This window comes from Delphinapterus leucas, chromosome 19 (assembly GCF_059928025.1).
Source record: "Delphinapterus leucas isolate spDelLeu-1000000601 "Yukka" chromosome 19, BTC_Dleu_Yukka2, whole genome shotgun sequence".
NCBI lineage: Eukaryota > Metazoa > Chordata > Mammalia > Artiodactyla > Monodontidae > Delphinapterus > Delphinapterus leucas.
This window is the reverse complement of record NC_143147.1, coordinates 18791362-18818713: the sequence shown is the minus strand read 5'-3', so window position 1 is coordinate 18818713 and position 27352 is coordinate 18791362. Positions and strand designations below refer to the sequence as shown.

At 42.9% G+C, this 27352-nt stretch overlaps 2 protein-coding genes across 4 annotated transcripts in view; both read right to left on the bottom strand.

Moving 5' to 3' along the window:
• The window catches only part of ITGAE (integrin subunit alpha E), a 68814-nt gene extending 68250 nt beyond the window's left edge, over nucleotides 1-564 (bottom strand). For both annotated transcript variants that reach the window (XM_089900596.1, XM_089900597.1), the window contains exon 1: nucleotides 457-564. In XM_089900596.1, the coding sequence (XP_089756722.1) occupies nucleotides 457-493 (37 nt within the window). In that variant the 5' untranslated portion in view covers nucleotides 494-564. The remainder of the gene's footprint in view (nucleotides 1-456) is intronic.
• NCBP3 (nuclear cap binding subunit 3) lies at nucleotides 214-27300 on the bottom strand. Of its 2 annotated transcripts, XM_022595940.2 has the most exons (14): nucleotides 27084-27300; nucleotides 25048-25113; nucleotides 23010-23115; nucleotides 14060-14185; nucleotides 12100-12225; nucleotides 11812-11888; nucleotides 10962-11070; nucleotides 8521-8620; nucleotides 8118-8221; nucleotides 5700-5994; nucleotides 4039-4193; nucleotides 2376-2537; nucleotides 1087-1249; nucleotides 214-619 (listed from the first exon to the last, which is right to left on the bottom strand). In XM_022595940.2, exons 1-14 carry the CDS (start codon nucleotides 27264-27266, stop codon nucleotides 511-513), a joined length of 1881 nt encoding a protein of 626 aa, XP_022451648.1. In that variant the 5' UTR covers nucleotides 27267-27300; the 3' UTR covers nucleotides 214-510. The 2 variants fall into 2 exon arrangements, with proteins under 2 accessions (XP_022451648.1, XP_022451649.1); XM_022595941.2 differs by lacking the exon at nucleotides 214-619 and having other exon boundaries at nucleotides 1000-1249.
• Nucleotides 27301-27352: the final 52 nt, after the last annotated feature.

Genomic DNA, 27352 nt, shown 5'->3' with positions numbered 1-27352 from the left:
TTCCCATCTCAGGTGGATGGGTTTTTTTCCCTACAGCGGCCAAAAAGCAAGTTAAGCTCTATGTACAACAGACAGACTATACAGTTGGGATCATTTAAAAATAATGCGGCTCCCCTCTTTGCCTTCTTCCAAAGTATATAATATATATTTAACAGCACATAAGAAGACACCACTTGAGCTTCCCTCGTAGGCAAAAGGAAATATTTTCACATATAAAAATTAAAAATTTTAAATCATTAATATTTTTTAAACATAATACAGACTTAAAAATTGTTCAACATTAACCCATGACCCCACCCCTAGCACAAAAATCCACCCCAAAGTCACAGTTTTTCGTTCCTAAAAATCCCACAGCACTGAACTTGATCTTCACTGCAAGCTGATTGCTAACAAGGCCCCCTAACAGAAATCCCCAGGGAGGAACGAAGGGCGATCGACGCTGCGGCTCTTATCTACCTGGGCGGCACGGGTGCACCTCTGAGGTCAGGTCCATGAGATTCGGCCCCCACACTAGGATCCTGGAAGGGTGAGCTGGCAGCTTCCCTCATCTTCCCCCTCGAAGGCTGTCCAATAAGCACCTGGGAATTGACTTTTCTTGGGAAAAGGGTGCTGGTAACAGCTGTCAGGGCCAAGGCAATAGTGAGAAGTTCAGTTCTCTGCTCTTTGGATGAACTGTGTAAAACATTTCTTTTAAAAGACACAAGGTTAAAAATATTAAGAAAAATGTCTACAAAATCTGGAGGGCTGCCTTTTCCTCAAAGGGTAAAGCTTGTGGGGTGGTGGGAAAAGAAATGAGGGCCCAGAACTATTAACTCTGCAGCAAAAGATTAGATAGATGCCCTTCAAAACATGTCACATTCTTAAGATGTCTTGCTCAAGTAGCAAGAGCGGAGAGTGACTGCGTGAGCCGGAACGGGAGGGGCGCCAACTCCCGCATGGGGGGTTCCTACTGTGCACCCCACCCTGCAAAAGAATGTCAGGCTTCAGGGCAGCTGCCTTGGGCCCCAAGGGCATCAGGACTCTGCCTCTGAACCAGAGCTGCTTTCCCGACTAACTTCAATCTGGAGAGATGGTAAGTTATCTAACCGGCTCTTCTTTTGGCGAGACTGTTCTTTCTCCTTAATCAGAGCCCCCCATGCCCTCTGCAGCTCGGAGTCATCTTCCTCTGTGCCGGGCGCCCTGTGATCCACTTTCTTCGTGTTCTTTTCTTTGGTCTTGGGTGCAGATCCTAAGCGATTCCATAAACTACCTGTTTGGGTGAGAAGGCATTTCAGCTCTGGCAGTCGATGCTGAGAAACAGGGGCACTGGCAACACCTGACGTGCAGGAAGCACGGGGCGGGGGGCGGGGGTGGAGCCAGCAGGGCGGCTGGGGGGTTGTCCGTGGCACCTGCAACCATGGTGCAGCCTTGGGCAGATCCTCTCCTTTCCCTGGCTGCAGTCCCCTGCCTGCAGACTGAGAGAACTGGACCCAACGGGAGATTCTCTCAGCTCGGGGATATGTGCCCCCCCCCGACCCCACCCTACCCCATGATAGGCACATCAGAATCACCTGGGAGGCTGCTTATACTACACCTGCCCCTGCCTGGTGAGACTCACCATCCCGTCCGTGGACAACTTCATTCTGCCAGGACTGGGCCATTCCCAGATCTTCCCAGCTACAACATTCTGCAAACTGATGGGCCTGCTACACTGTCAACTTTCAGATTCTGCCCACTCTCCATTAATTTTTCAAATATTAATAGTTAACAATAGAGAAATACACAGAATTTCATAAGATAGACACTCTGTAAGGCAATTAAAAGTTTTATTTATAAGGGCTTCCCTGGTGGCGCAGTGGTTGAGAGTCCGCCTGCCGATGCAGGGGACACGGGTTCGTGCCCCGGTCCGGGAAGATCCCACATGCCGCGGAGCGGCTGGGCCCGTGAGCCATGGCCGCTGAGCCTGCGCGTCCGGAGCCTGTGCTCCGCAACGGGAGAGGTCACAACCGTGAGAGGCCCGCGTACCGCAAAAAAAAAAAAAAAAAAAAAAAAGGTTTTATTTATAAAAGCTATAACAATGTGGAAAAATGCCTATGATAAGATGATATATGAAAATAATAGTATATTTATATGGGCAAAGACTGGAATAGCATGAAACTAAAAACTATTTGTGTTAAACAGAAAGAATCAGGGGTGGGTTTTCTTTCCCATTTTCTAAATTTTCCACACTGTTACCATTATGATGACGATGACGATGACTATAATGAAAGAGGAAAAATAATTTATTTTGGTCATATGCTATTTCCTGCCTTCTGCTAACAAAGTATTTCTGTGCTACACCCATTGTCTCTGCTCTTACCCAATTCCCTTCCCCATCAGTTTTCAGTGTTACCAACCTGATTTCTTCTCCCGAGTATCAGAGTAGAGGCCTTTAACATCTTGCCTGGGAACACCTAGCCTACTATGTACATCAGAAAAGGGCTCTCTCCGAACGACTGGGTTACCACTAAAAGCCTTTTCCGGAGAATGTGGTCTTTTTCCTAATCGCTGGCGTATATCTAGAAAAAGAAAAAAAGTACTACCGTGACCACGTGCATATGCTTTGCTATCTGTACTGTCAACCTGAGATCTCTGCAGGACCTGGTACCAAATCTCCTTGAGATTTAGACACGTGCTGGACATGGGGCCCAGCACAACCAGGCTTTTAAGAGCCTTCCCTCTACAGAGTCTGGATTCTCTGGGAAAATTCAAATGAGAATCCCCAGGGGCTCACAGGGGGAAAAAAACCTTAGCTGACTGCTCCAGAAAGGAACTTCTGAGGCAGAATTGTCTGCTTTGTGTTTTCTGTAGTCGGATCAAGCAGAGCAAATAATTTACGAACATTTCGGCTGACAAGAAATACTGCAAGCTCCCTGAGGACAGAAGCCGCAATCTCTGAACATGTAAGAAGTTCTCAATAAACTATTACATTGAACAATAGTTGTAATGAGACTGACAAAAAGCAAAGGATCAAGGGAAGATGTCCCAAATCGTATTTGTTTTTCCTCCAAGCCCCGCCCCCCCCAGAAACCTGCCTGTCCTCCTGAGCTCCCTCTCACAATAACAGCAACCACAAAAACACATTTATTAGCAAGTCCCTGTGCTGGGCTTTCACCCACCTTGCCTATGCTCTCTGAGGACAGCACCCCCATCTTTCAGCCCCTCAGGCCTGGGCCCCTTGGCTTCTCTCCCTTCCCTCCCGCAATCCCCAGCGCTGAGTCTTCTTCCTCTCCAAGGCTGACACTGTCATCAGCTCTGCCTCCACTGTCCCTGATCTAGTTCAGGCCCTTGTTACTCACTTAGCTCTCTGTCACACGCTACGCCTCCACCAAGTTACCTTCTAAAATAGATGTAAGATCAGGTTACTTCCCGCCTCAACAAATTAGGTTTGCCAACTGAGATCCTATTTCCTCTCCGAGGCCTCACTCCACAGCCACGTGCTCTGAGAAGCATCCCACAACAGATCTTCCCCCAACAGATCCACCTCCCCGCTCTGCTCCCACAGCCCACTGCTTACAGTGCCCTATCACAGCACTTACTCCATTCTGCTTCAGGTGGAATTACCTGAATGTGCGCCCTTATGTTTTTCCATCTGAGTTCTATGATTACTTTGCATCCCCTGCAAAGACTTCTAACACTCCCAGCGTCTAGCCCTGGCACACAGCAGGCATGGCCAAGTACCCACTATATGCGTGTTTGCACATATAAACTAACCAGTTCAAACTCTTAACCATTTATACAACAACCCGAGTTAATTTCTATTATCCTTATGTATAAAGTATACCAATGACATACAGAGTAAAATAATTGTTTGGGACAAAAATATTGAAAACGAGTATTGCAAAAGTCTGATTAAATTTCATGTCCTAAAGTGCCAATGCCTAACCCAAAATTTAGAAGTGATGAATCAGGACTACTAAATTGGTCCGTAAATGACGGCGTTTTATCCAAGAACCTATCCCTGTCTGCATTTGCTTTCTGGAACTCAGAATGAAGCCCAGATACACAACTCAACAATACCTGTTTTAGTACTGCTGCCAGGTGGCCGTGGACGTGTGTGTTGACGTTTTTCATCTAACAAATGTCGGACATCTGCAAATTTCTCGGGTGTTAATTTGTTACCAATTCGGTTTTTTATATTGCTTGTAGATAGAGTATCTGCCTTCATGGAGTTCCTTTAAAAAGGGGGGTGGGGGAACAGTAAACCAACTTGAACTGTGGGATAACACTCATACAACAATCTCATACACTCTGGAAAAACAATTTAAGAAACCCAATCTAACATGGCCAACATTCACTTACAACACCATAAACCAGTAATTATTTGCTTACAAAAGCCAGGACCAGCCTGCTGTAAAGAGGCTGCTTGGGGTTGAGCAGGCCCCTGAGTCTTCCGGGGTGGTTTCCGCACACGGCATCTGCAAGCTATCGCAGAGCACGTACCTGCGAGCCCCCTCCTCCTGGGACAAACGCTAAGTAGAGGCCTGCAGAGGGCTGGAGGCCTCTGCTCACCCAGGCTGTGATCTGGCTACAGTCTAGACACAACGGAGTCTACAACCCCTTTCGTTAAAGGACAGGCGTCTCTGCCAAAGACCTCTCCCACCATGTCAGGGGACGGGTTCCATTATTCGGCAGCATTTGCCACTGGAAAGTTCTCTGAAAACTAAAAATAAGGATGTGAACAAGGCCATACAAACCAACCAGCTTAAAAGTTTTTTCTTCCCTTTTCCCAAACACACCATCAAGAACTCTTAGAGAGCACCCCAGCCTCGAGCCCTCTCTGAGCCATGCATATGCAATCTGCCCTCAGGAATCTGCTCAGCTCCACTGGTCATCAAAGAACGCATATTAAAATAACTGTATTTTTTCGTCCATGAATAGCAAAAATCAGAGTAATAATACCTAAGGTTGGTGAATTATGTAGGCAACAGGTGGTAATTTGAGTAAAACCTTTTTGGAAGGAAATTTAGCAACATCACATTTTGAAACACGTGCCTTGACTTATGCAGTAACTAGAATTTATCTAGTTGTTGCAACAGTAAGAAAACAGAAATCCAGGGAATCCCCTGGCATCCCAGTGGTTAGGGCACTGCTCTTTCACTGCCGAGGGCCCAGGTTTGATCGCTGGTTGGGGAACTAAGATCCTGTGAGCCGCAGGGCGCAGCCAAGGGAAAAAAAAACAAAACAGAAATCTCCATCAATAAGGGATTGGTTAAATAAACAATGACACTTTCAAAACAATGGACTACATACACTTGAAAAATTAGCAGATGTCTACACTACATTAAATGGAAAAAGCATATGTCAAAACAATATAAACAGTATAACTTAACTTTTGTACAAAGATATCTATAATTTCTCTATGTGTTATGTATACACATACAACTAGCAGGAAAGTAATTCACCCAATTGCTAACAGTCGTTCTCTTAGAAGAGGAGACTACAGGTGACTTCACTTTCTATATCGTCTATAGCTTTTATAACAAGGATCACCTCTTGTACATTAAGAGGAAAAATCAGATGCTTTTATTCAAATTCTACAAAGGACTGAAATTAGAAAAAAGTGGATATAAAATTAAGAGGCATTAAGAAGAAGTTAGTAATTGGTATTAAGAAGAACTTAGTAATTTTTTAAATCAAATTAAAAGCCAGCACTGATGAAAAGAAAAAAATATTTTTACCTGATATTTTTCAGCTGAGATTCCACTTCGTCCGCATACATCGTCATTTTCATGCTCTTCTTTGGCGAAGGGGTGGAAATCATTTTCAGTTCGAGATCATAGTCCATTTCATCCGAGTCTGAGCCGCTGGCACTGGACCGCCTAGACGTGCTCCGCTCCCGGGTCTGCTTGAGGGCTGGGAGCTCCTCGTGGTACTCCACCACCACCCTGTCATCAGCATCCATGTCCTGGTCCTCCTCTTCCTCCTCCTCCTCTTCCTCCTCCTCGATGGGTTCCTCAGGAACATTCACTAGTCCTAAGGAATTTAACCAAAAAACATTAGGAAAAGCCCTAAAACTAACAAATCCAATTTTCTATTCTACATCAGTGACCTTTTTAAAAGATGGGATTCCCATCCTTAGAGTTTATTGGGGCATTATGTATAATAGTGCTAATCTGGTTACCATTCTGATCCCGACAACAAAGAATGTCTAGGTAAAGTATGAACGAGCAGCCTGATGCCATATTACAAAGTTATCTAAAATACAGACCCTCATGATTATTCACAGATTCTGTATTTGTGAATTTGCCAATTTTATTTGTAACTCCAGAATCAAAACCCATGGCACTTCCGTGGTCATTTGTGGACATGCATAGGAGTAGCAAAAAATTTGAGGCACCAGCCATGCATGTTCCCAGCTGCGGGCAAGCAAAGCCACATCTTTTTTGTTTTATCTCTCACACTGTAAACAAGTGTCCTTTTTGCAGTCCAGTGAGTGCTAATTTTTAACACTTTTGTGGCTTTTATTGGTGATTTCCTTGTTTAAAATAGCCACTGAGCATAGTTCCAAAGCTGTCTAGTGTTCCTAAACACAATAAGGCTGTGATGAGCCGTATGGAGAAAATACGTGTGTTAGATAAGCTTTGTTCGGGCATGAGTTACACTGCTGCTGGCCTCGAGTCCAATGTTAATGAATCAACAGTATGTAGTAAATGAGGTGTCTTTAAGCAGAAACACACACCAAACAAAGTTATATATTGATCAGTTGACAAAAATGGTGTGATTAGGGCTTCCCTGGTGGTGCAGTGGTTGAGAGTACGCCTGCAGATGCAGGGGACGTGGGTTCGTGCCCTGGTCCGGGAAGATCCCACATGCTGTGGAGCAGCTTGGCCCGTGAGCCATGGGCACTGAGCCTGCGCATCCGGAGCCTGTGCTCCGCAACGGGAGAGGCCACAACAGTGAGAGGCCCACTTACCGCAAAAAAAAAAAAAAAAAAGGTGTGATTAGAGTCTCTGAATAATTTTCAATGATCACGGTGACTTTATAGAACATAACCGCCATGAATAATGAAATGTATCTTTAAAAGTCATGGAAAAATGCTTGTAAGTGGAATGCTTGAAGCAGAATATAAAATATATGTCCACAACAGTTATTATAGTATTTATTGTGAAAAGAGACAAAGGAAAAATGTAAAATGAAATCAGTTGTTAATCTTGGAGTGCTAGAATTAGAGGCAATTTGTTTTTTAATTTCTTTAATATGAATATAAAGATTATATAATGAAAATAAAAGTAACTGAAATTGGAAAAGCCTAACTGTGTATCAGAAAAGTATGTGCGTTAAGCTGCAGATTTCAAATATACAAGTTTGGATATTCACATGAAATTAAAATGTAGAGATTTCATCTCTCCCTGTCCCTATTACAATGATAAATGTGTATGCGTGTTATTCTGTGTTTGTATGCTGACTTGGCTGGTTCTACAAAGCATATAGAAGATTTTCACAGATCAGATTCAAAATAAACAAATCTTTATAAAACATAATGAAAATGGTTCTTTCACAATAAGCACCAAAAGGAAGGACGGACGGAAGGAAGGAAGGAAGGAAGGAAGGAAGGAAGGGAGGAAGAGAGGAAGGGAGGAGGGGGGATAGGGAGGGTGGGGGGAGGGAGGGGAGAGAGAGGAAGAGAAACAGAAAAAAAAGAGAAGGAAGAAACAAAATGAAACCCAAGTCATGATATCCCACTTTACTGAGGCATTCACGTGCACAAGCCAATAAGCACAGAACGCTAAACATAGCAGCTTATTTTCATCAGACAAAGGAACGATCAAATCAACTCATCCAACAAAATAATTTAAAAAAATTTTTTTCACGCAGCTTTTGATATTAATAGGAAAATTAGATTCCTAAGAAAAGTTTTAATTTTTCCTACATCTTGCCTTCATTGTTAGAACGGCTTTTATAAAATCATTTGACCTCTTTGTACGGGGCAATTTCAAATTAATTGTGACTTGACTTACTTTCCTATATGTTGGCAGAGGGTGAGGGCAAGGAAGAGAGGATGATAAAGTTTGGAACCTTAAGAGACTGTATTAAGAATAAAAATATGATTTCAGGAGCCAAACATGTGTCTACCCAAGAGCTGAGCAGGCAACTACCGGAATGTCGGTGTTCATAGGATGTCAAGCCAACGTCGTCCCCAATCAGGGCTCTCTTCTTGATCACATCCCGCTGAATGCGACGGGAATGGTATCTTCGCTTCCTGCAACATTGCCAAAACAAGCACATAATCAAAAACCGGCAGGAAGGGCCTTGAAATCCACTAGTTAATTTCAACTACACCCTGACACAATGTTAGGTGCTGAAACTGAGATATTTCACATGAAACTGAAAGTCAGCATTCTCACACCATTTACCACAGTTAAAAATCTTGAATTCTTTCTTCTTGTTTTCCTTCACGTCCACATGTGGTGTTGACATTCCACTGCAGAATACCAACTGAAGGATTATGAAAAGCTTACGTACTATTTAAACTATTGTATTTTAAGGTTTTGGACTCACCAAGAATTACTAAGAATTCCTTTCATGCCTCCGTAATTTGGATTCCCATATTTCATGTAATACTGACTTCTTCTCGCTGCTCCAAGTTCCTTTTTGTCATCTAAAAATTAATTACAAGTTACCAAGGATTTCCTGTGAGTGTGAAGACAATGTTGAATGGGTTTAAAAAAAAAAAAGAATGTTTTTCATGGCTGGGATCAGATCAGCACAATCAGCCAACAAAAGGGGAGGACGCACTAGAAACACTCACTCTCTGAGCGCCTCCTAACGCAGTGCCTTGTGGAGGGGGTGGAGCAAAACTCAGAGGTGAGGGAGGTTAAGCTGCCGTTAGGGAGCTGACTCCATAGAGAAAATACTATTAACAACAATACAATATACTAGGCTCCAAGAAGCACAGGGGAGCATCAGTTATCACCAGCGTTCAGGAATCAAAAAGGCTTTTAGAAGAGGTGGCATTTTCACTGCCCCCTGAAAGATGATATTCATTTCTGAATGACAACACTCCAATAACACAGAATCAGGGTCAAAGAAACAGATTATACACAGGTCCATGTATTTGGCAAACCATTTTCTTTCCAGTTTACCGTGATGTTCCTCAAAATGGCTTAAGGAAAACAGCACAGCACCATATATCCAGAATGCACACAAATGGTCCCTCGAATAAGTAAATGAAGAAAAGACCCCATTTATCAAGTTAAAATGCCAGTTAACAGGAAGAAAAGGTGGTCAGTGAGCACGCATATTTTCATAATATAAAGGTCTCTTGACAGCTCCCCGGGCACTCACTGAACGCAACGGATGAACACCAATGAGAATGTACCCAGTGCTAGAGATAAACTTGGTGTCACAAACCAGAATGTGCACCCTACAAAAAACATGCCCACCAGCTCCTTGGAGAAATGGCTGATTCCAGATCTGGGCAGGGAAAGTACAAGTTGAGTCTGGCAAAACAAGATGTTTTATTGTGCCATAAAGAAAGAACTCAAAGAATCACGAAGGCGTGTCACAAGAACAGTTTGAAGAGGCTCTACTGGCCAAATCCAAAATAATTTGTGAAACAAAATAATGATAGAACGGATGATAACCCATTGAATAAAACTCCATGAATCTGAACTGATATAAGTAAAAAAGGTTAAGTAAATACATAAACAAATGGGTAAAAAGGGAAAGCTCTTCCTTACGGCAGACTGCCAACTAATAAATGAGAGAGCTGAAAAGTCATCAATGGATCTAAAGCTACTGCATGGAAGTTGGATGAGGAACAGGCTATTTACACAACCTCAAAGCATCTCCCCACAAACCTTTAAATTATAAATGGAAAAAGAGTAACTTTATAGTGGAGAAACCTGGCGATCATTACCTTAACCAAGTGATAAAAGCTAACATCCTCAGGAAGGGGATAAATAAATACAATGTGCCTCCTGATATGATGCACTGAAAATGACACAATGTCACTTCTGTGGTATAAACGCACAACCCGAATTTAATTAGGAGACATCAGACAAACTAAGGGGCAGCCTATAAAATAATGAGCCCGTCCTCTTTAAAAATGTCCCAGTCAAGGAAAACAAAGGAGTAGTTCCATATTGAGGGAGACTAAGGCGACATGGCAGACTTAAACACCCAGTCCTAGAGTGGATCCTAGTTCAGTGGGGGAGTAGTATAAAGAATAATCCCAATGTGTTTGATAATCGTCATTGTCAGCAGCAGCAGCAGCATGAACTCTTGACACTTACACAGCACTCACTGTGTGCCAGGCAGTTTTTTCTCCCCCGGGTAGTTTAAATATACAGAGTGGGGAGCTGGTACAATCTGAATGTGGACTCCGAATTAGGTAACAGTATTGTATTAATGCTAAGTTCCCTGATTTTGATAACTGTGTGTAAAACAAAGTCCTTGTTCTTCAGAAATACTTACTGAAGTATTCAGGGGTGAAGAGTTGTCATTTCCAATTAACTCTCAACTGACTCAACCCCCACCACCACACACACATTATTAATGTGTACCCAAATCATTATGTGTAAAAAGCCTTATGAATTGTTAAGAGGCTTTTAATTTAATTCTTTAGAGAATGAGAGTTGAATGGCACTACTAGCAATGTCCAGGAAGATATTGCTATGATACCTAAAATACAATTTTAAAGTTTTCATAGTTCAGATGATAAACTGGCTGAAAAGCACATGGGACAAACCAGCTTTGACAGAAAATAACTTACTTTAGCTAGAAACCACAAAAGTATACAAGTAACTAATATTCACTTTCAATGTGTGAAATTCCAACTCAGGCAGCAAGTCATTGATTTTATAAGCACAGAATATTATAGTTTGAAGGATCTTTGAGATTACTTGACCTAAGTTCTGATTCAAGAGAGGTGTCACTCAATAAAAATCACTTTGATTAAAAATAAAAATAAATAAAAATCAATACCAATTATCATTTACCTTTTGTAGCAAATCTCATGAATAACCTATTTCCTTTAGCAAGTTTGTTCGCTGGACGAAGATCATTTCTTAGCAGAGATTCTTCTTCTACCTGAGACAACGTGTCCAACTTAAGAAAAAAGAGCATTTTCGACATAAAAATTAAAGCCTTTTTCATATTCATTCAGCAGCAAAGTTACCATTGATTAAGAAAGCAATCTACCTTTACTAATACCCATCAGCATTACAGCACCAGTTCCTCTGCAGGATGTCTAAGTCAGAGGTCTTCCCTGACCACCTTGTCTAAAAGAATCGTCTCCATCATTCTCTATCTGCTTACCCTTCTTTATTTTTCTTCACAGCGCTCATCACTTCCTGACATTATATTACATATCTGTGTATCAGTGTATTGTCTGTCTACTCCACTAGAATGTAGGCTCCGAAAGGGCAAGGACTTTGTTTTGCTTGACGCTATACCCCCAGCACCTAGAATTTGGTATATGGTAGGCATTTAATAAATAATTTTAAAATGAATACACTTTAATATTTCCAACAATAGTACATATGCCATTAGGAAATATGCCATTACTTGCTATTCCTTAATTTTACTGATTTGATAGCATTTCAAAGGATTTCTCAATAAAACCATCTCCTTTCATACAGAAGTGTGAGTACTAAGATCTCAAGATGAATCATTCATTATAGCCACACGAACTTAAAGGCCAAGAGCCTGGTGCCCCCTCAGGAGGTATAACGGTGAAAGCCAGAGGAAGAACACAACGTACTGTATTAAGTCTTTAAGGCTTAAATACCAAGACAGTAAGCAGTTGTTTACAGTGAAACCTTACAGACACCTTGCCCTCTCACTGACCTCTACATCACTTGCGTTCTCATCTTCAACTTCGCCTTCTTCAGCCTCGTCGTCATCGGAACTGTCTTCCTGCTTGTCTAAAACGGAACGTGAGGGACAAGATGAATCTTAACTCCATCTCATACATGCTAAGTCTAATATTTTCTCCTCCTCTTTACTAATGATCCAAAGCATCATAGCTTATTTCAGAAATAACTGGCGATGAGATGCTATGTAACACTGCACAGAAACTCAAGTTGTAAAGGACAGGACTTTTAGCCCCAAAGTCCCTCCTTTGTGGTCAGTTACCTTTTTTACTTTTCTCAGACTTGTCCTCATTGGCATCCCTGCTTCTTATCTTATCCAGGGCTGGCAGGGAACTCATATTGATAAGGGCTCGTGTGGCTGTCATTTCATCCAACCAAACCACATTACCTAAAATAAGATAACACGTTACATCACATCCAAACGGTTAAGTTTCTTGAGAACAGAGACTACATCATATTCACTGCTAAAGTCTCATTCAGCTATGGACTGGCATCAGTAAATGTACACACCAACTAATGAAAGGAACTACAGAACCTGGTAGTAAAACTTCTTTGATAAAATCAACCTAGAGCTACATTCCCAAACTGGGTCCACAAAATAATGGTCAAGTACTCCATGAAAAGGAGTTCTGTACATTAAAACTGCCTGGTATACAGTGGCTGTTATACATAAGTGTTAGCAGTTCTCGATGATGATGATGGTGAAAATTCTCAAATAAATTTAGATTATCCTTTATTCTACTGCCCCCTACATGGAAGCCCTCTGCTGTTCCTTGTTATCCAGACATGCTAAATGATGTTTCCCTACTGTGAAGTGTGGGTGACGATGGCATCCATGGGATATATAGAATGGAGGCGTGACAGCCACCTGGCTTTGCAGCAATCAATTTAATTTGCTTCTTTAAGAGAATTTAGCAAGAAAAGGTTTTTGAGAAGTTTAACTTTAAAGCAGCGTTTCTCAAACTTATGTTACTCCTGTATCTCAGTTTGGGAAATGAAGGTCTAAAGATTCTCATCTTTGTTAATAATATGCCACATGGTCTTGAGCAAATAACCTCCCGCTTCTGTTTCTCAGTTTCTGATGTACAATACGAGACAGGTGAACTGGATGATTCTAAGGGTTCCTCTGACTCTAACATCCCTCAGCTACAGTTTTAATTAGATAAATCAGGCGTTAGCAAATCCAGCCCACCACCTGCTATCATTGATTCATTCATCCATCCATCACCCATCCATTTATCTATTTATACTTGAACCGGCTTTATTTAGTTATAACTAACGTATAATAAACTACACACCTGCCACCTGTTCTTGTAAACAAAGTTCTACAGAGAACGGCCAGGCTCATTCAGTTATATTGTCTACGGCTGCTTTCACGATACAACGGCAAAGCTGGGTAGATTCCACAGAGACTGTGTGGCCTGCAAAGCCTACAATATTTATCATCCAGCCCTTTATAAAAAAGGCTTGCCATCCCCTGATTTGGATGGTCTAAGTTAAGAAAAAAGGAGAAAAACTTTTACTCAGTCATGCTTCTTCTTCTTTCAATGAATTAACATCTAAGAAAGCAGCCGGGAAAAGCAGGTCAGCACACTGGCAGAAAGTAAAGCCAGACTAGAAGTGAGACAAGACAAGAAGCCAGCAGAGTGGGTACTAAAGGTCAGGCCAGACTTGGAGAGGGGACGCAAGTTAAAAACTACAGTTAGCTCACAAGTGGAACAGCCCCCAGATTAGGGCCAGCAGATGAAGCTCCAGAAAACACAGTCCAAAGCAAGCAGAGATGAGAGGTCTGGCACTGTGTCAGAGGGTTCTGGTCTAGTTCTAGGTCAGAGATAGCCCTCTGAAAAGCTGTATGGCAAGTTGCAATGACAAAGTCTAAAGCCCTGAAAATGCAGCCCCAAGTCTATGCAGTTGGACCCACCCCTTTGTTGGGAAACTGTGGGTGTTAAGAGAGGCCTCAGTCATGTACCCTGGACTCAGCTGCCAACAACCATCCGCCTAGAGGCCGGATAACCACCTGTGAGCTGACTTAGAATACGCATGGAGTACGATCTGGCAGACTGGTTAACGCACTCTGGTTCTCAGCAGTGAGCAATTTTTTCTCTCCTAGGCTAAAGGCAGAGGTTAGACATAGTCTGGCCAAAATCATTCACCATTTGAGATGGCAAAAATTCTTTTAAAATCATAAACAGAAGCATATCCAAGTAACCTGGGTTACTTACAGGAGGTATCATCCAACCACTCAATGTGGGCCGGAGGATATTCTTTAAAATAGGAAAAGACATCCTGGGTGCTCATCTCATCTACGCCGCAAAGGTAGATTGTCTCCAGCCTCACTTTGGGGATTGCTAGAAAAACAAGACACCTGCTGTTGTACAATCCACCAGTAGCCCGTTGTAACAGTTCAGATAATAGGTATTTTAAACAGAAATATGCTGAAAGAGATAATAATTATTTCAAAAGAAAATGAGACTTGACAGTAAGGTAAACTATTTTAATTTTTATCACACAGCAATAGCATTAAATAAATGACTATTCAGAATGGGCTTATTAGGCTGAGGAAGATTAAACAAATGGTGTTGATTATATACATGACACCTCGTCTCAAAATGACCTGTAATGATGAAAGCAATACCGAATTCAACAGGGCTATTCATTGAACCTGATACACTGATTCTAAAATTTTTTAAAGATATGTCAATGAGAAATGTGCGACAGTCAAGACAGTTCTGAGAAGAAGAAGAGACACTGCCCCTGGATGTAAAGCAAAGTATGAAAGTAGAGCAAAGAAATCCTACAAATCAATAGAAAATGACAGCCCCAAATAAAAATGGGCAGAGGACATGAGCAGGCAATTCACACAAAAAGAAACAGAAAAGGCCAATAAACATGAAGAGATGGTTGACCTCACTACTATCAGGATAGTCCACCTTAAAACAAGGTATCAGTTTTCATTGATCAGGTTTTTTTGTTTGTTTGTTTTTTTAATTTATTTATTTTTGGCTGCGTTGGGTCTTCGTTGCTGCACACGGGCTTTCTCTAGTTGTGGCGAGCGGGAGCTACTCTCTGTTGCGGTGCATGGGCTTCTCATTGCAGTGGCTTCTCTTGTTGCGGAGCACAGGCTCTAGGCACGCGGGCTTCAGTAGTTGTGGCTCACGGGCTCTAGAACACAGACTCAGTAGTTGTGGCGCACGGGCTTAGTTGCTCCGCAGCATGTGGGATCTTCCCGGACCAGGGCTTGAACCCGTGTCCCCTACATTGGCAGGCGGATTCTTAACCAGTGTGCCATCAGGGAAGCCCACTGACTATGTTTTTAATTAATGTCTTTTAGTATCAATTGGTGGCAGTGTGGAGGAAAGAGCCCCTCCCTCTGCTGGTGGGAGTGTGAACTGCCACAGCCACTCTGAAGTGCAACTAGGAGTGTCTATTACAAATGTAATTAAGCACATGCCCTATACGCAAAGGAATTCTCTTCAGTATCTATCCTAAATACACATGGGCTCACAGAGTGGTCCACACAAAGATGTTTGTTGCAGCACTATTTTAATAACCCAGTAGCTATCAGAGTAATAAATTATGGTTTATCCATATTAAATGAATCATGGTTTATCCATATTATAGAATATTAAGCAGTTAAAAACAATGAGATAATTTATTATATACCATGGAAAGATTCTAAGACACATTACTGAGTGAAAAAAAGCTGCAGAAAAATACATACATTAAAAAAATTAAAACATAAATATCACCATATATTTTCTAAGGGTATATATTTGTGTACACAAATACATAGAAGAAAGTCTGGAATAATTCACTCCACACTGATAAGAGCTGTTACCTCTGGGAAGGAAGAAACGTTGAAGGCTGTGGTCTAAAGGAACCTCAGCCTTACCAGAATTGTGCTAATTTTTTACTAAATACTTTAAGCACATTATCTCATTTAATCTTTTTAATTGTGAAATACGCAAATATATCAACAAAGAAAAAATATTTTTAAAACCTGTATATCCACCACCTAGCTTTACGCTTAAATTCTTAAAAAGATTTGAGGCAAATAGGGCTTCCCTGGTGGTGCAGCGGTTGAGGGTCCGCCTGCCGATGCAGGGGACACGGGTTCGTGACCCGGTCCGGGAAGATCCCACATGCCGTGGAGCGGCTGGGCCCGTGAGCCATGGCCGCTGAGCCTGTGCGTCCAGAGCCTGTGCTCCGCAACGGGAGAGGCCACAACAGTGAGAGGCCCGCGTACCACAAAAAAAAAAAAAAAAAAAAGATTTGAGGCAAATAAAACACTACATATGAAACTAGGGCCCGGGCTTCCCTGGTGGTGCAGTGGTTAAGAATCCGCCTGCCAGTGCAGGGGACACGGGTTTGAGCCCTGGTCTGGGAAGATCCCACATGCCGCAGAGCAACTAAGCCCATGCGCCACAACTACTGAGCCTGTGCTCTAGAGCCCGCGAGCCACAACTACTGAGCCTGTGAGCCACAACTCCTGAAGCCTGGGCGACTAGAGCGCATGCCCTGCAACAAGAGAAGCCACTGCAATGAGAAGCCCGCGCACCGCAATGAAGAGTAGCCCCCACTCGCCACAACTAGAGAAAGCCCGTGCGCAGCAACGAAGACCCAACGCAGCCAAAAATAAATAAATAAAATAAATAAATTTAAAAACAAAAACAAACAAAAAAAACCCCTAGGGCCTATGTAAGTGCTCCACGTCCCTTCTCTCCCCGAGCTTCTCCAAAGTAGTTCTGTCAAGAAGTCAGCATCTGGGACTTCCCTGGTGGTGCAGTGGTTAAGAATCCGCCTGCCAATGCAGGGGACACAGGCTCGAGCCCTGGTCCGGGAAGATCCCACATGCCATGGAGCAACTAAGCCCGTGCACCTCAACTACTGAGCTCGCGTGCCACAATTACTGAAGCCCGTGTGCCTAGAGCCTGTGCTCCGCAACAAGACAAGCCACTGCAATGAGAAGCCTGCACAACAAAGAGTAGCCCCTGCTCTCCGCGACTAGAGAAAGCCCACGTGCAGCAATGAAGACACAACACAGTCAAAAAAATAAATTAATTTTAAAAAAAAAAGAATTCAGCATTCATTACTCCTAAGTATGTTTTTATATGTCATATATTTTATTTAAAACAAATGAACTTGAAATACATGTGAATACTTTCAGATAAAAGTTCTTTTTAATTTTTTTTTTTTGTCATTTTGAAGAGTAAAAGATAGGTTTAATGGGAGCCCATTAGGTGTGGGCAGAATAAATCAGGTAAGTATCTTCCTGCCAACTCAGATTCATGAAGACAGAGATACCATCAAGACTTATGAATCCTGGGACTTCCCTGGTGGTCCAGTGGTTAAGAATCTGTGCTTCCACTGCTGAGGGGATGAGTTCAATCCCTGCTCAGGGAACTAAGATCCCGCATGCTGCATGGTGCGGCCAAAAAAAAAAAAAGACTTATGAATCCTTAGCAAGTCCTTATTAGTGACCAGCAGTGCAACAATGAACAGAACCCCAAATGAGATGGATGTCCACACTGGACATGCAGAGTAACTCTACCACGCAGGACGGGAAACTGAAGAGGTAGCCCAGGGGACCTTCTCAGTTCTTCAAGCTAAAAGCCATGATTTTGGAGGAAAAAATCCTTTGGGAAGTAAAGAGATGGTTTTGAAGAGGGTAAACAACAAGAAGAGCTCCTGGTGAGGGTAGAGGAATCAGACTGAGGAGCAGGCAGAAGAAAATCTTGTAGGAGATGCTGATATGAAGGATTTAATCATATATGAGACAAGCTTAAGATTTGATGGAAGCCTGCCAATGTCACTGCTGAAAATAAAACAAAGCAACAAAGAAGGCGCCTAGATTTATGCCCAGATGATGAGAAAGGACTAATTGCTGAGGTGGCAGTGAACAAATGAACTGGGGAATGAGAACTGGGCATTTACTGAGTGTTGACTACAAGCAAGGTGGTGAGGGAATCATCTTGGATTTTCCAACAGGAAAGAAGACAATGAATGACAGGTCGTAGGACACAAAACTCAAGTCTTTAAGAAAGCAGATTTCTGAGAATCCAGAGAAAAAGTAGCCAATTTCAAAGCCTCAGATTAGGATGATCAAAGAATTTGGAAGACACTAAATACAGTAACTCAGAGTATGAGCAGTGATCCCAAGAAAAGAGAAAGCAACAAAGCTTAGGTGAGCACAACTCACCAAAGAACACATATGGGAGACAGATAAAGGGTAAATTACCAATATAAGAGAATAAATGTAAGACATGTACGAATCTGAAAGACTACATCAGGCTCTATAGTAACATGGAAAATGCTGATGACAGACTGTCAAGTGAAAAGGAAGAAAGCAGTAGGACTACAAAGGGAAAAGCAAAAATAAAGTCCATACCCAGAAAAGATTAGAAGGAAATGCACAAAATGTTGACAATGACTGCATTTGGGTGGTGCACTGTGGGCAATTTTTCTTCTTACTTTACTTTCCAAATTTTCTTTGGCGGACGCGAAATGTTTGTCTAACATCTAATGAAGAAAAGGTTACAGTCCAGAGCAAACAGGCTCATCAAAAATGCCAATGGTGGGGGCTTCCCTGGTGGCGCAGTGGTTGAGAGTCCACCTGCCGATGCAGGGGACACGGGTTCGTGCCCTGGTCCGGGAAGATCCCACATGCCGCAAAGCGGCTGGGCCCGTGAGCCATGGCCGCTGAGCCTGCGCGTCCGGAGCCTGTGCTCCGCAACGGGAGAGGCCACAGCAGTGAGAGGTCCTCATACCGCAAAAAAAAAAAAAAATGCCAATGGGGGACTTCCCTGGTGGTCCAGTGGTTAGGACTCGGCGCCTTCACTGCCATGGCCCCGGGTTAAATCCCAGGTCAGGGAACTAAGATTCTACAAGCCAAGCGGCACGGCGGGTGGGGGTGGTGGGGGGGGGTGGTGTGGGGGTGGGGGCAATGGTGGGTTTTTTTTTCCCCAGGTGTTTGGAGCAACGTTGCTTTGGGGAAAAGGGCAGAACTGCTGATCTATTTTGCTGTACTGCTAAAGGGCAGTAGAATAGCTATCATTAAGTAAGAACTAAAACCCAAGATAGGTGACAAGAAGGGCTTTAGAAATAGTTTTAATAGATTTAAGTCTTCTAATCTAGAATTACGCCCCACTGTACTAACCAAAACACAAAGCAGTGATTTCAGAATTAGGCAGTAATCTCTAAAAAGTTGCAGGGAAGGAACGAGGTACCTTAAAGCCTTGAGAAGGACTAATTCTGTACTGATTTTCAGAAAAGAGGAAAAGAGAAATTCCCAAACGATGCAAAAGATTGTCATTCTCTGAAATTTTTAAAAAATAGCTTATCAGACAGAATCTCTGATCCCTTAAGAAACTAAGTCTTTCCCATAGGAAATGACATGAGTTCACTAAGAAGCAAGCCAGCTAACCTCATTTCTTTTTTGATTGGATTAGCAGGCCAAGAAATTCAAAGAATACCACAGACATGTTCTATCTCAAGTTTATTAAGGCATGTAATCTAGTTCCCCATGACAATAAAATGATAGGTGGGCCTGATAACAGAATAAGACTATAATTCACGGATCTGTGTGTCATGGCATGATACGGGATTATCCTGTTTGACATTTACCAACAACTGGAAAAAGATGCAGAAGCCATGCATAACAAAGTGAGGAGTGCAGCTAAAATGCTGAAAGGCAGAGTCAAGATGAAAATTAACTCCGTAAGCTGAAATGGAGTCTTGAAATCAAGATATAATTTAATAGGGATAAACAAAAAGGCAACTTTTTAAAATGTCTCAAGTACAAGATGAGAAAGACTGTTTTGATAGGTGCAATTCCTGAGGGAAAGAACTGGTGCTTTGGTTGACTAGAAGATGACTACTATGAAATGGCTGGGACAGAAACCGTGGTCAGAGTCCTGCCATGCATTGCACGAATCCAACCAAATCTGGAATCTGTACCTCATCTGATGAAGGACATTTAGAAACTGGGAAGGGTCTATAGGAGGGAGACCAGAAAGTCATGCTGCATAAGAAAGTTTAGGGAATGGGCTGTCCATTCCTTCACCTGAAGAGTTACTGTGTGAATGAGGAAAGGACTTAATGTTGTTCTAAGAGTTACACAGTAACTAAGAGACAGAAATTACTAGAAAGCAATTTTTGTTCAACATGAAGAAGTATCCAAAAACAAGACCGTGGGGACTTCCCTGGAGGTCCAGTGGTTAAGACTATGCGCTTCCATTGCAGAGGGCACAGATCCGATCCCTGGTTGGGGAACTAAAATCTCACATGCCACAGGGTGCGGCCAAAAAAAAAAAAAAAAAGAAAGAAAGAAAGATAAATAAATAAACAGTATGCATGCCTTAATTAAAACAAAAACAAAAAGACTGACTGCTTCATAAATAGTTCTCATGCCACCACTAGGAAATGTTCAGGCAGAGGCCAAAGGACCACGGGGAACTTTGCCCAAAGGCCTGCAGCACTGGGCAGGAGGTGGGATCCAGATGACCTCTAAGGTCCTTTCCAACCATGAGAGCTTTGATCTTGGAGATAAAGAGAAGCTGCTTGACACTGTCACTCAAAAGTAGCGAGTTACTCTTGATGAGGACTGGTCTAGTGCAGCGCATCCCAAACCACATCCCTGAAGCTGGCAGAGAGATTAGGAACACAGGCTTCAGTCAGACCAGCCTTCGAATCCCAGCCTTGCTACTTACTACCTGTGGGAACTTGAGCAAGTTTCTCAACCTCTCAGCACCTTACTTTCCTCACCAGTAAAACAGAAATGATAAATACGTTCCCTGCAACAGGGTTGTTGGAAGATAAGCTAACCACATAGCAGAGTGATTGGCACATAGTAAGCATTTATCAAATGGTGTATTTTATTACTGTTGATATTAATAAGAAGAAATAACTTGACACCTACTGTGGCTGCAGGAATCAAGATGCTTATTCCAATGTCCCCATTCTCCCAAGAGGCTGGACCACTTAGATGACTGTTTGGAAGATGGAGAATGCCAGATAATAATAATAACTAACATTTACTATATGCCAGACACCACTCTAAGAATCGTAACATTTTGTCAGAGCCTCCCAACCACCCTATAAGAACGTTAACCTGCCTTTCCAGATGAGGAAACTGAGGTTCTTAGAGGCTAAACAACTTACCTAAGGTCAAAGAGCTAGAAAGTGACAAGTCAGGGTTTGAATACAGGCAGTCAGACTTCAGAACCCATGCTCTTAACCACAACACCAGTGGTTCTCAATCCTGACTGCACATTAGAATTACCTGAGGAGATATAAAAATAATAACTATCTCTGAGATCTATCCAAACCCATTCCCCCACTCTAATTTAAATTGATCTGGGAAAGGCAGCAGGGTTCTCTGGAGTTCAAGAACACACTCCAAAACCATGCTGCTTCCTGGATCAAAAAACAGGTTGTAATGAGCAACTGACATTCCAGGCAGATCTATTGTTTTTAAGAAAATCTTTAAAACCATGAGATCGGGATTACTTTTCAAAAAAACATTTTTTTTAAATTAAAATTTAACCCCGAAAGTGATCATTTTCAGGAAGGTATCCTATTCCCATTTTACAACAAGGAAAGTGAGACCTAAAAAGGTTCACTAACTCGCCCGCATTCACTAAGGAACTGAGACTAGATCCCAGGAGGGCTCAGCACTCTAAAGAGCCCCAACACAGGTGGGAAGAGAGGCTGAAGTGGGTAATTAGGGATGCTTCACAGAGGCAGTGACATCTGAAACGAAAAAGCATGGGACAAGGAGGGGCAAATCAACAGAGTGACAGGCATGAGCAAGGTCAGAAGCAAGATGTCACAAGGACTGCTCACGGGACTAGAAGGAAACAGGGGGGCTTTCAAGGTCGAGCTGTAAGAAAGGCCTCCGACACCTGCCTGGGTCTAGACCGTGCAGGCACATGAATGCCTATGCCTTCACAGGACTTTTTCTGAAACAAAAAAATCCACTCAAGCAGATGCCTGGATGCCTGGCCTGCAAGGGAAGCAAGGTCGTATTTCCAAACTGAACTCATTATGCAGAAAAAAGGAGTAAAGCAGCATCCAGAGTTGAGCTCTGCATCCGAGCTACTCTGTCCACTGGCAAGGAATGAGGTTTGGGTCTCTGGTGTCATATCACATATTGTAAGGCAACAGAGCAAAGTAGTTAAGAGCAAGGCTTTAGAGTCAGATAAACCTGGGTTTATCTGGTTTATCAGGTTCTAACCCTGACTCTACTTTTACTAGCTGTGTAAACCTGGGCATTTATTTAACTTCTTTGGGCCTGTTTCCTCTGTAAAATAGGGATAAAAATACATTCCTCATGGGGTTGTTGTGAGAAATGAGTACGAAACAAATATGTAACCCGCTAATTAACACAGTGCCTGGTAAGAGAGCAAGTTCCCAATAGTCGCTATTCTTTCATTCATTCAACATGTTTTTATCAAACAAGCAAGCCTAGAGAAACTCACACAGCAGAGCATAGACCTTTAACATACATTCAGAAGGCTGCCTATTAAGCCCTTCACAAATCCCAAATTTGCAAATACAACAGAGGGCGGTCATTTGCATTTATGGAATAATACATATGACTGTGAACTCACTAAAAGGGTAATAATAATTTTCCCCTCTATAAATTGCTTTCGAAAATTGGGGTAGATTACTAGATATGATAATTCAGGGTGAATTTCAGGAAGCATGATACTTACCCTAACAAAACACAAAAATAAAATAAAATCACAAGCCTGTATCAACCGAAGTATTAATGGTATCCCCCCGACCAATCTGACTCCCCTAAAAGACAGTCTCACTGTGATACACTCCCACTATATTTAAAGGCAAAGAAAAGTTAACACTATGTTAAAAGCAGAAAATGAGTCCACAGAAGCACAGTTCTAATCTCAGCTCTGCCTCCAACTAGGTGACGTTCTCTGGGGCTTCTCAGAGAAGACAATCTCCTTCTTCCCAGATCTGACATCTGAGAGACAGCTAATGCAGCTCAACTTTAACAGGTCACCTCAGAAATGGGGAATTCACCAGTTCCTTCCTTTGGCGGTATCTGGATGAGGACTGGACATGCAAGGCAAGGCCAGAAGCATGAGGCCCTGGCAGGGAAAAGTCATTCTCTGGGAGAATGTGGAAAAATTCCCCCCGAACACCCTGTACCTTTCTTCATCATGTCTCGGTCCAAGGCTACATTTCTTTGGGCAAGATTTACTTCTGAGCGAAAATGGAAGCGCTTAGCTCGCTGTTCTTTCTTTTCAATTGCTTCCTAGAAGGTATAGAAAAAGCCAAAGAAGTGAAACATGGAAGAGGAAAGTTAAATCACAAACACAAAATGATGCATCAGTGACAAGTAACTTAGAAGAAATAAGCAACATTGTGCCTTTAATAATTTTTGCAAAGAACTAGATATTCACAGTCAATGACTGGGAGGGTATACACTAATAGTGCTATAATTTGTAATAATCTCTACAACGATTCATTGCCTATCGCCGTATCTGGGACACAGTAGGAATTCAATGAATATTTGTTGATTCAGTGAGTAATGAATAATGGTTTGACATTTATTATTAGAAATCATGTAAACAAATTGTAACTAAACAATCTTAACATTCCAATCTTTCAGGTGCAGAAACTGAGGCACAAAGAAAGTTAAAAGGTTTGCTGGAGGCACTTCAGCTAATAAGGGGCAGATCTTCTGATCTCAGTGCTATTTCTAGAAGCCCCCCCACCACCCCCATTTCACAAGGTCTGTGTGCATGGTAATCACACCTATCACATTACGTCTGCCTGAGCAGTCCACTCCCTAAAGCTTTTTCTGCATTTGAAAATAACATTGAAGCAAAGAAACTCTCTCCTCTATTCTAAACTTGTGCCCACGGAATTGCCAGTTTTCATCTATAAGTGACAAGAAGCATTGATGCTCTCTAAAAAACAAAACAATCAGTTTCCTAAATTTTTTTCCCAAGAGGTAAAATAAATCCAGGTCCAACTGTGGGTTTCTGATAGCTTTTAGGAAGCTTCACTAATTGTATATTGACTTTGCCACACTAATTGAAGGTCTGACTATAAAAAGCTTGTGGGGATTGGTAAAGCAGCAACAATTCTGTTATTTCCCAATAGTTATGCTAATTTTCTTCACTTAAGTTTTCCCAGTGGAAACAACTAATCTACCTTCCTTTAGTAAGACTTTAGTACCAATTCTTGGCTACCACCCTTTCCCCCACATATTTGTTTCATATAATGGTAAACGGTGTGGGCTTAAGAAGAGTCCTGTATACTTCTTTTTCAATTACAAAAAGAAAACATCTTCACTTTATTCTATTTTCTTGTCAAAAAAGATGATCAGTTCCTTCTTTTGGTCTTTAAGCAATCAGAGATTGAGACCCAGATAAAACACAAAAAAGTTAGCATGACATACTTATTTTTATTTTTGCTTTCACACATCCAATATAGTAACACAGTATTATTTATTCAGAATTGTAACTTAAACTCTCTTTGAAACTTAACTGCACACATTAAAATCAGAAACAATGTTTAAGCTGAATATCATCAGCAATTAAAGCAACAAATAAGTATCAACTGTTTATTGTAAAGAAAATAATGTGTTTCGTTCTGTGAAGAGTTACAGTGAAGCTGGTAATCTAGTAACAGCAATCACTAGATAAAAGGCAATACTCCCAGGTACTGGGAATAATTCAGTCCACTTGGCCTTCAAAGTTTAGCCACACACACACATTCAGGAAATCGTATTTTTCTTGGCCTCAACCAGTGAGGAATAAAGACGTTTACTAAGGGCTTACTATGTGCAAGGCACTTTCACGTTTTGCTTCATTTAAAGTGGAAACAAAAATAAATAAATAAATAAAATAAAGTGGAAACAGTTTACACATTTTTAAAGAATGGACAGCATAAAAAAAGCACTCCAGCGCAGAACTTTTTCTTGGACGTGGTTAATTACAGGCATCCGGGTACAGTGATTACATCTTCTCATGGATTCAACAACACACAAACGCTGTCTGAATGTTCTCAGGGTGCATGAAGCCATCACGGTATAACACAAAATTTAAACCTAAAAAAAAGTTTCAATCCAACAACAAAAGAAAAAAGGAGGTAAAGAGTAATTGCTGTTCTCCTAGAGATTCGTTCATTAAGTTCACCTGCTTCTCAAAATGAATAAATTAATCATGGTCTGTCTTACCTTGGAGGTGACATCGATTCCAGTGATGAAGCTGCCAGCCTTGTTTTCATATCTTCTGCTTGTGTCCTAACAAGAAGGGGATGGGTGAGAATTGCTAACGAGCAACCGACGACAAGCACATGATAAACAACAGCCTGACAACCCATTCCTTCTGGAGGGTCGTTCTTTTCAGCAATCCTTCCCCCGCCCCGACAACCTCATATTATGGGGAAGCCTGTCCCAGTGGCTCCATGTAGCCATCAACTACTATACCAGGAAGGCTTTTCTAGGCCTATCCACAACCTAAAGTAATTCCATCTACTGAAGGTATCCGTGTAAATGAAAATCTAAAGGCGTTCATGAAAAATATCCAAGGTGAGGCACGGTCACTTATCTCCCCAACCCAGACTGGACAAATTCATTGTGCCAGGCCACCAGATGGAGCACAAGTCTTCACCAAAATGCAGAAAGTCAGGACTCACCTCGACCTTCTGGGGAAAACACAGCACAGTGCAATGAAAATAGGATGGGATTTGGAAGCCTGGGGACTCAAATCACAGCTCTGACGTTCACTGATTACATGACGCTGTACAATTCCTTTGGCCTCTCTGGGCCTAGGTTTCCTCTGTGGTATCCGCCTACCTTTCTGACCCCTTTTAACTGCTCTCCCACTTGTGCTACAGAACTTTACCTTTCTCCAACAAAACAATCTTGTGCCCATCTCAGAGCCTCTGCACTTACTGCTGCCCCTGCTGGGAACGCTCTCTTCCAAATCTTCACATGGACGGCTCCTTTTTGTCACCTAGGGTTCAGCTTAAATTTCACCATCTCAGAGGACTTTGCTGACCATCCTATGCCATTCTGCTTCCGGCTCTGCACACCCTCCCTGCCCTCTGCACACTTCCATCCCATTAACATGCTGTATTCTCTCCACAGCACTCACCACTACCGTAAATTATTAGTTTACTTGTGTCCCCCCAACTGGAACATAAACTCCAGGACACAGTCTGGTCTTGATCTTGGTCAAGTGCCTAGGACTGTGGCTGGCACTAAGTGGGGGACGCAATAAGTACATGTTGAACTGAAGGAATGAAGGGATGATAACACCTACTTCACAACCTCAGTGATATTTTAAATGATATAATGTAGTAAATGGTAAAATGCCACTATGTTAGTTGTTGTTGCCAGAGTCACTATAATTTACTGTCTTTAGTGCTCTTACCTTTTTTTTAAAAAATCTTTTTCCATAATCTTAATTTAAAAGCAAGACTAGCAGACATGTGCTAAAAAGTAGTCCACGTTAGGTGAGAAATTAAGTACATGAGAGAAGCCATGCAGGCCTGAGACCAGCCCTAAGAACCGGACACAAGACCACGAAACCAAAAGCAAAAACACCTCTCAGCATCCCCATTGTGATAAAAGAGGGACCAAGGACCACTGCTGGTTCACTGATGTTTTGTTTTCATTAAGGGTGAGATGCTGGAGCCACGGTGTAACAGCGGAGCCGCGCGGGGACAAGATGACCCTCAAGTCACAACAGAAACACAGAGTTTCTGCAGCTGACAAGCCCAGCTCTCCCAAGGGAAACCGCGAGTGCTATGTTTAACAGACACCAGCTCCACCGGAGTAGGACCCACAAAGAGACCGGGATGCCCGCGCCACTCGACAGTTCTTTCTGGGCCGCTCCTGGTTCTGTTCCCGCCCGGGGCTCGCCCTTTATCTCAAGCCCCCAGATAAGCCCAACCCCTCCTCATTCACACTCTTGCACAGACTGACTCCGAGGGGCAGCGAAGGGGGTGTCCTCAACTACCCCCCAGCTCTTCCCCACCTCCTCCAGCCCCCTCAACACCCATTTCCGGGCGCCCCAGCGTCCTTTCTCTCGCTGCCCGTCTCTGCTCAAGCCTGGCGCCCCCGCCCCCCGGGCGCTCGCCCCCCTCATCCCTTCCCCAGACTTCCCCCAGCCCCGGCCACCTCCCCTTCCGGCCCCCACCGGCGCGGGACACTCGCTCAGCGACCTCCTCCTCGCCCTCGCCCTCGCCCCCGCCCCCCGCCCGTACCGGGATCAGTTCCTTTAGCGAGCGCCGAACCGGCACGACCTCCAGCTCGCCCTCCTCCACCTCCATGGGCTCCGGCTCGCCGCGGTCCAAACCTGACTCAGCTTCAGGCGACGGGGGCCCCAAGGCCGGCCCCGCCGGGACCTCCGCCTTCACCGACACTCGCAGGCCCCGTACGGCCGCCATCGCCGCCCGCCGGCCGCACCACTGAGAGCTCGCCCCGCACACCGCGGGCTAGAGCGCCACTGCCACAGGCCACAGAGCAGCCGCTA

Excerpts from the sequence above, each read along its gene's own strand:
- NCBP3 (XM_022595940.2), bottom strand. The coding sequence starts at position 27,266 with ATGGCGGCCGTACGGGGCCTGCGAGTGTCGGTGAAGGCGGAGGTCCCG. Across the intron at positions 8,621-10,961 it reads CATGAGATTTGCTACAAAAG|ATGACAAAAAGGAACTTGGA; the intron begins GTAAATGATAAT and ends ATTAATTTTTAG. Across the intron at positions 2,538-4,038 it reads TGGCAGCAGTACTAAAACAG|ATATACGCCAGCGATTAGGA; the intron begins GTATTGTTGAGT and ends TTCTTTTTCTAG.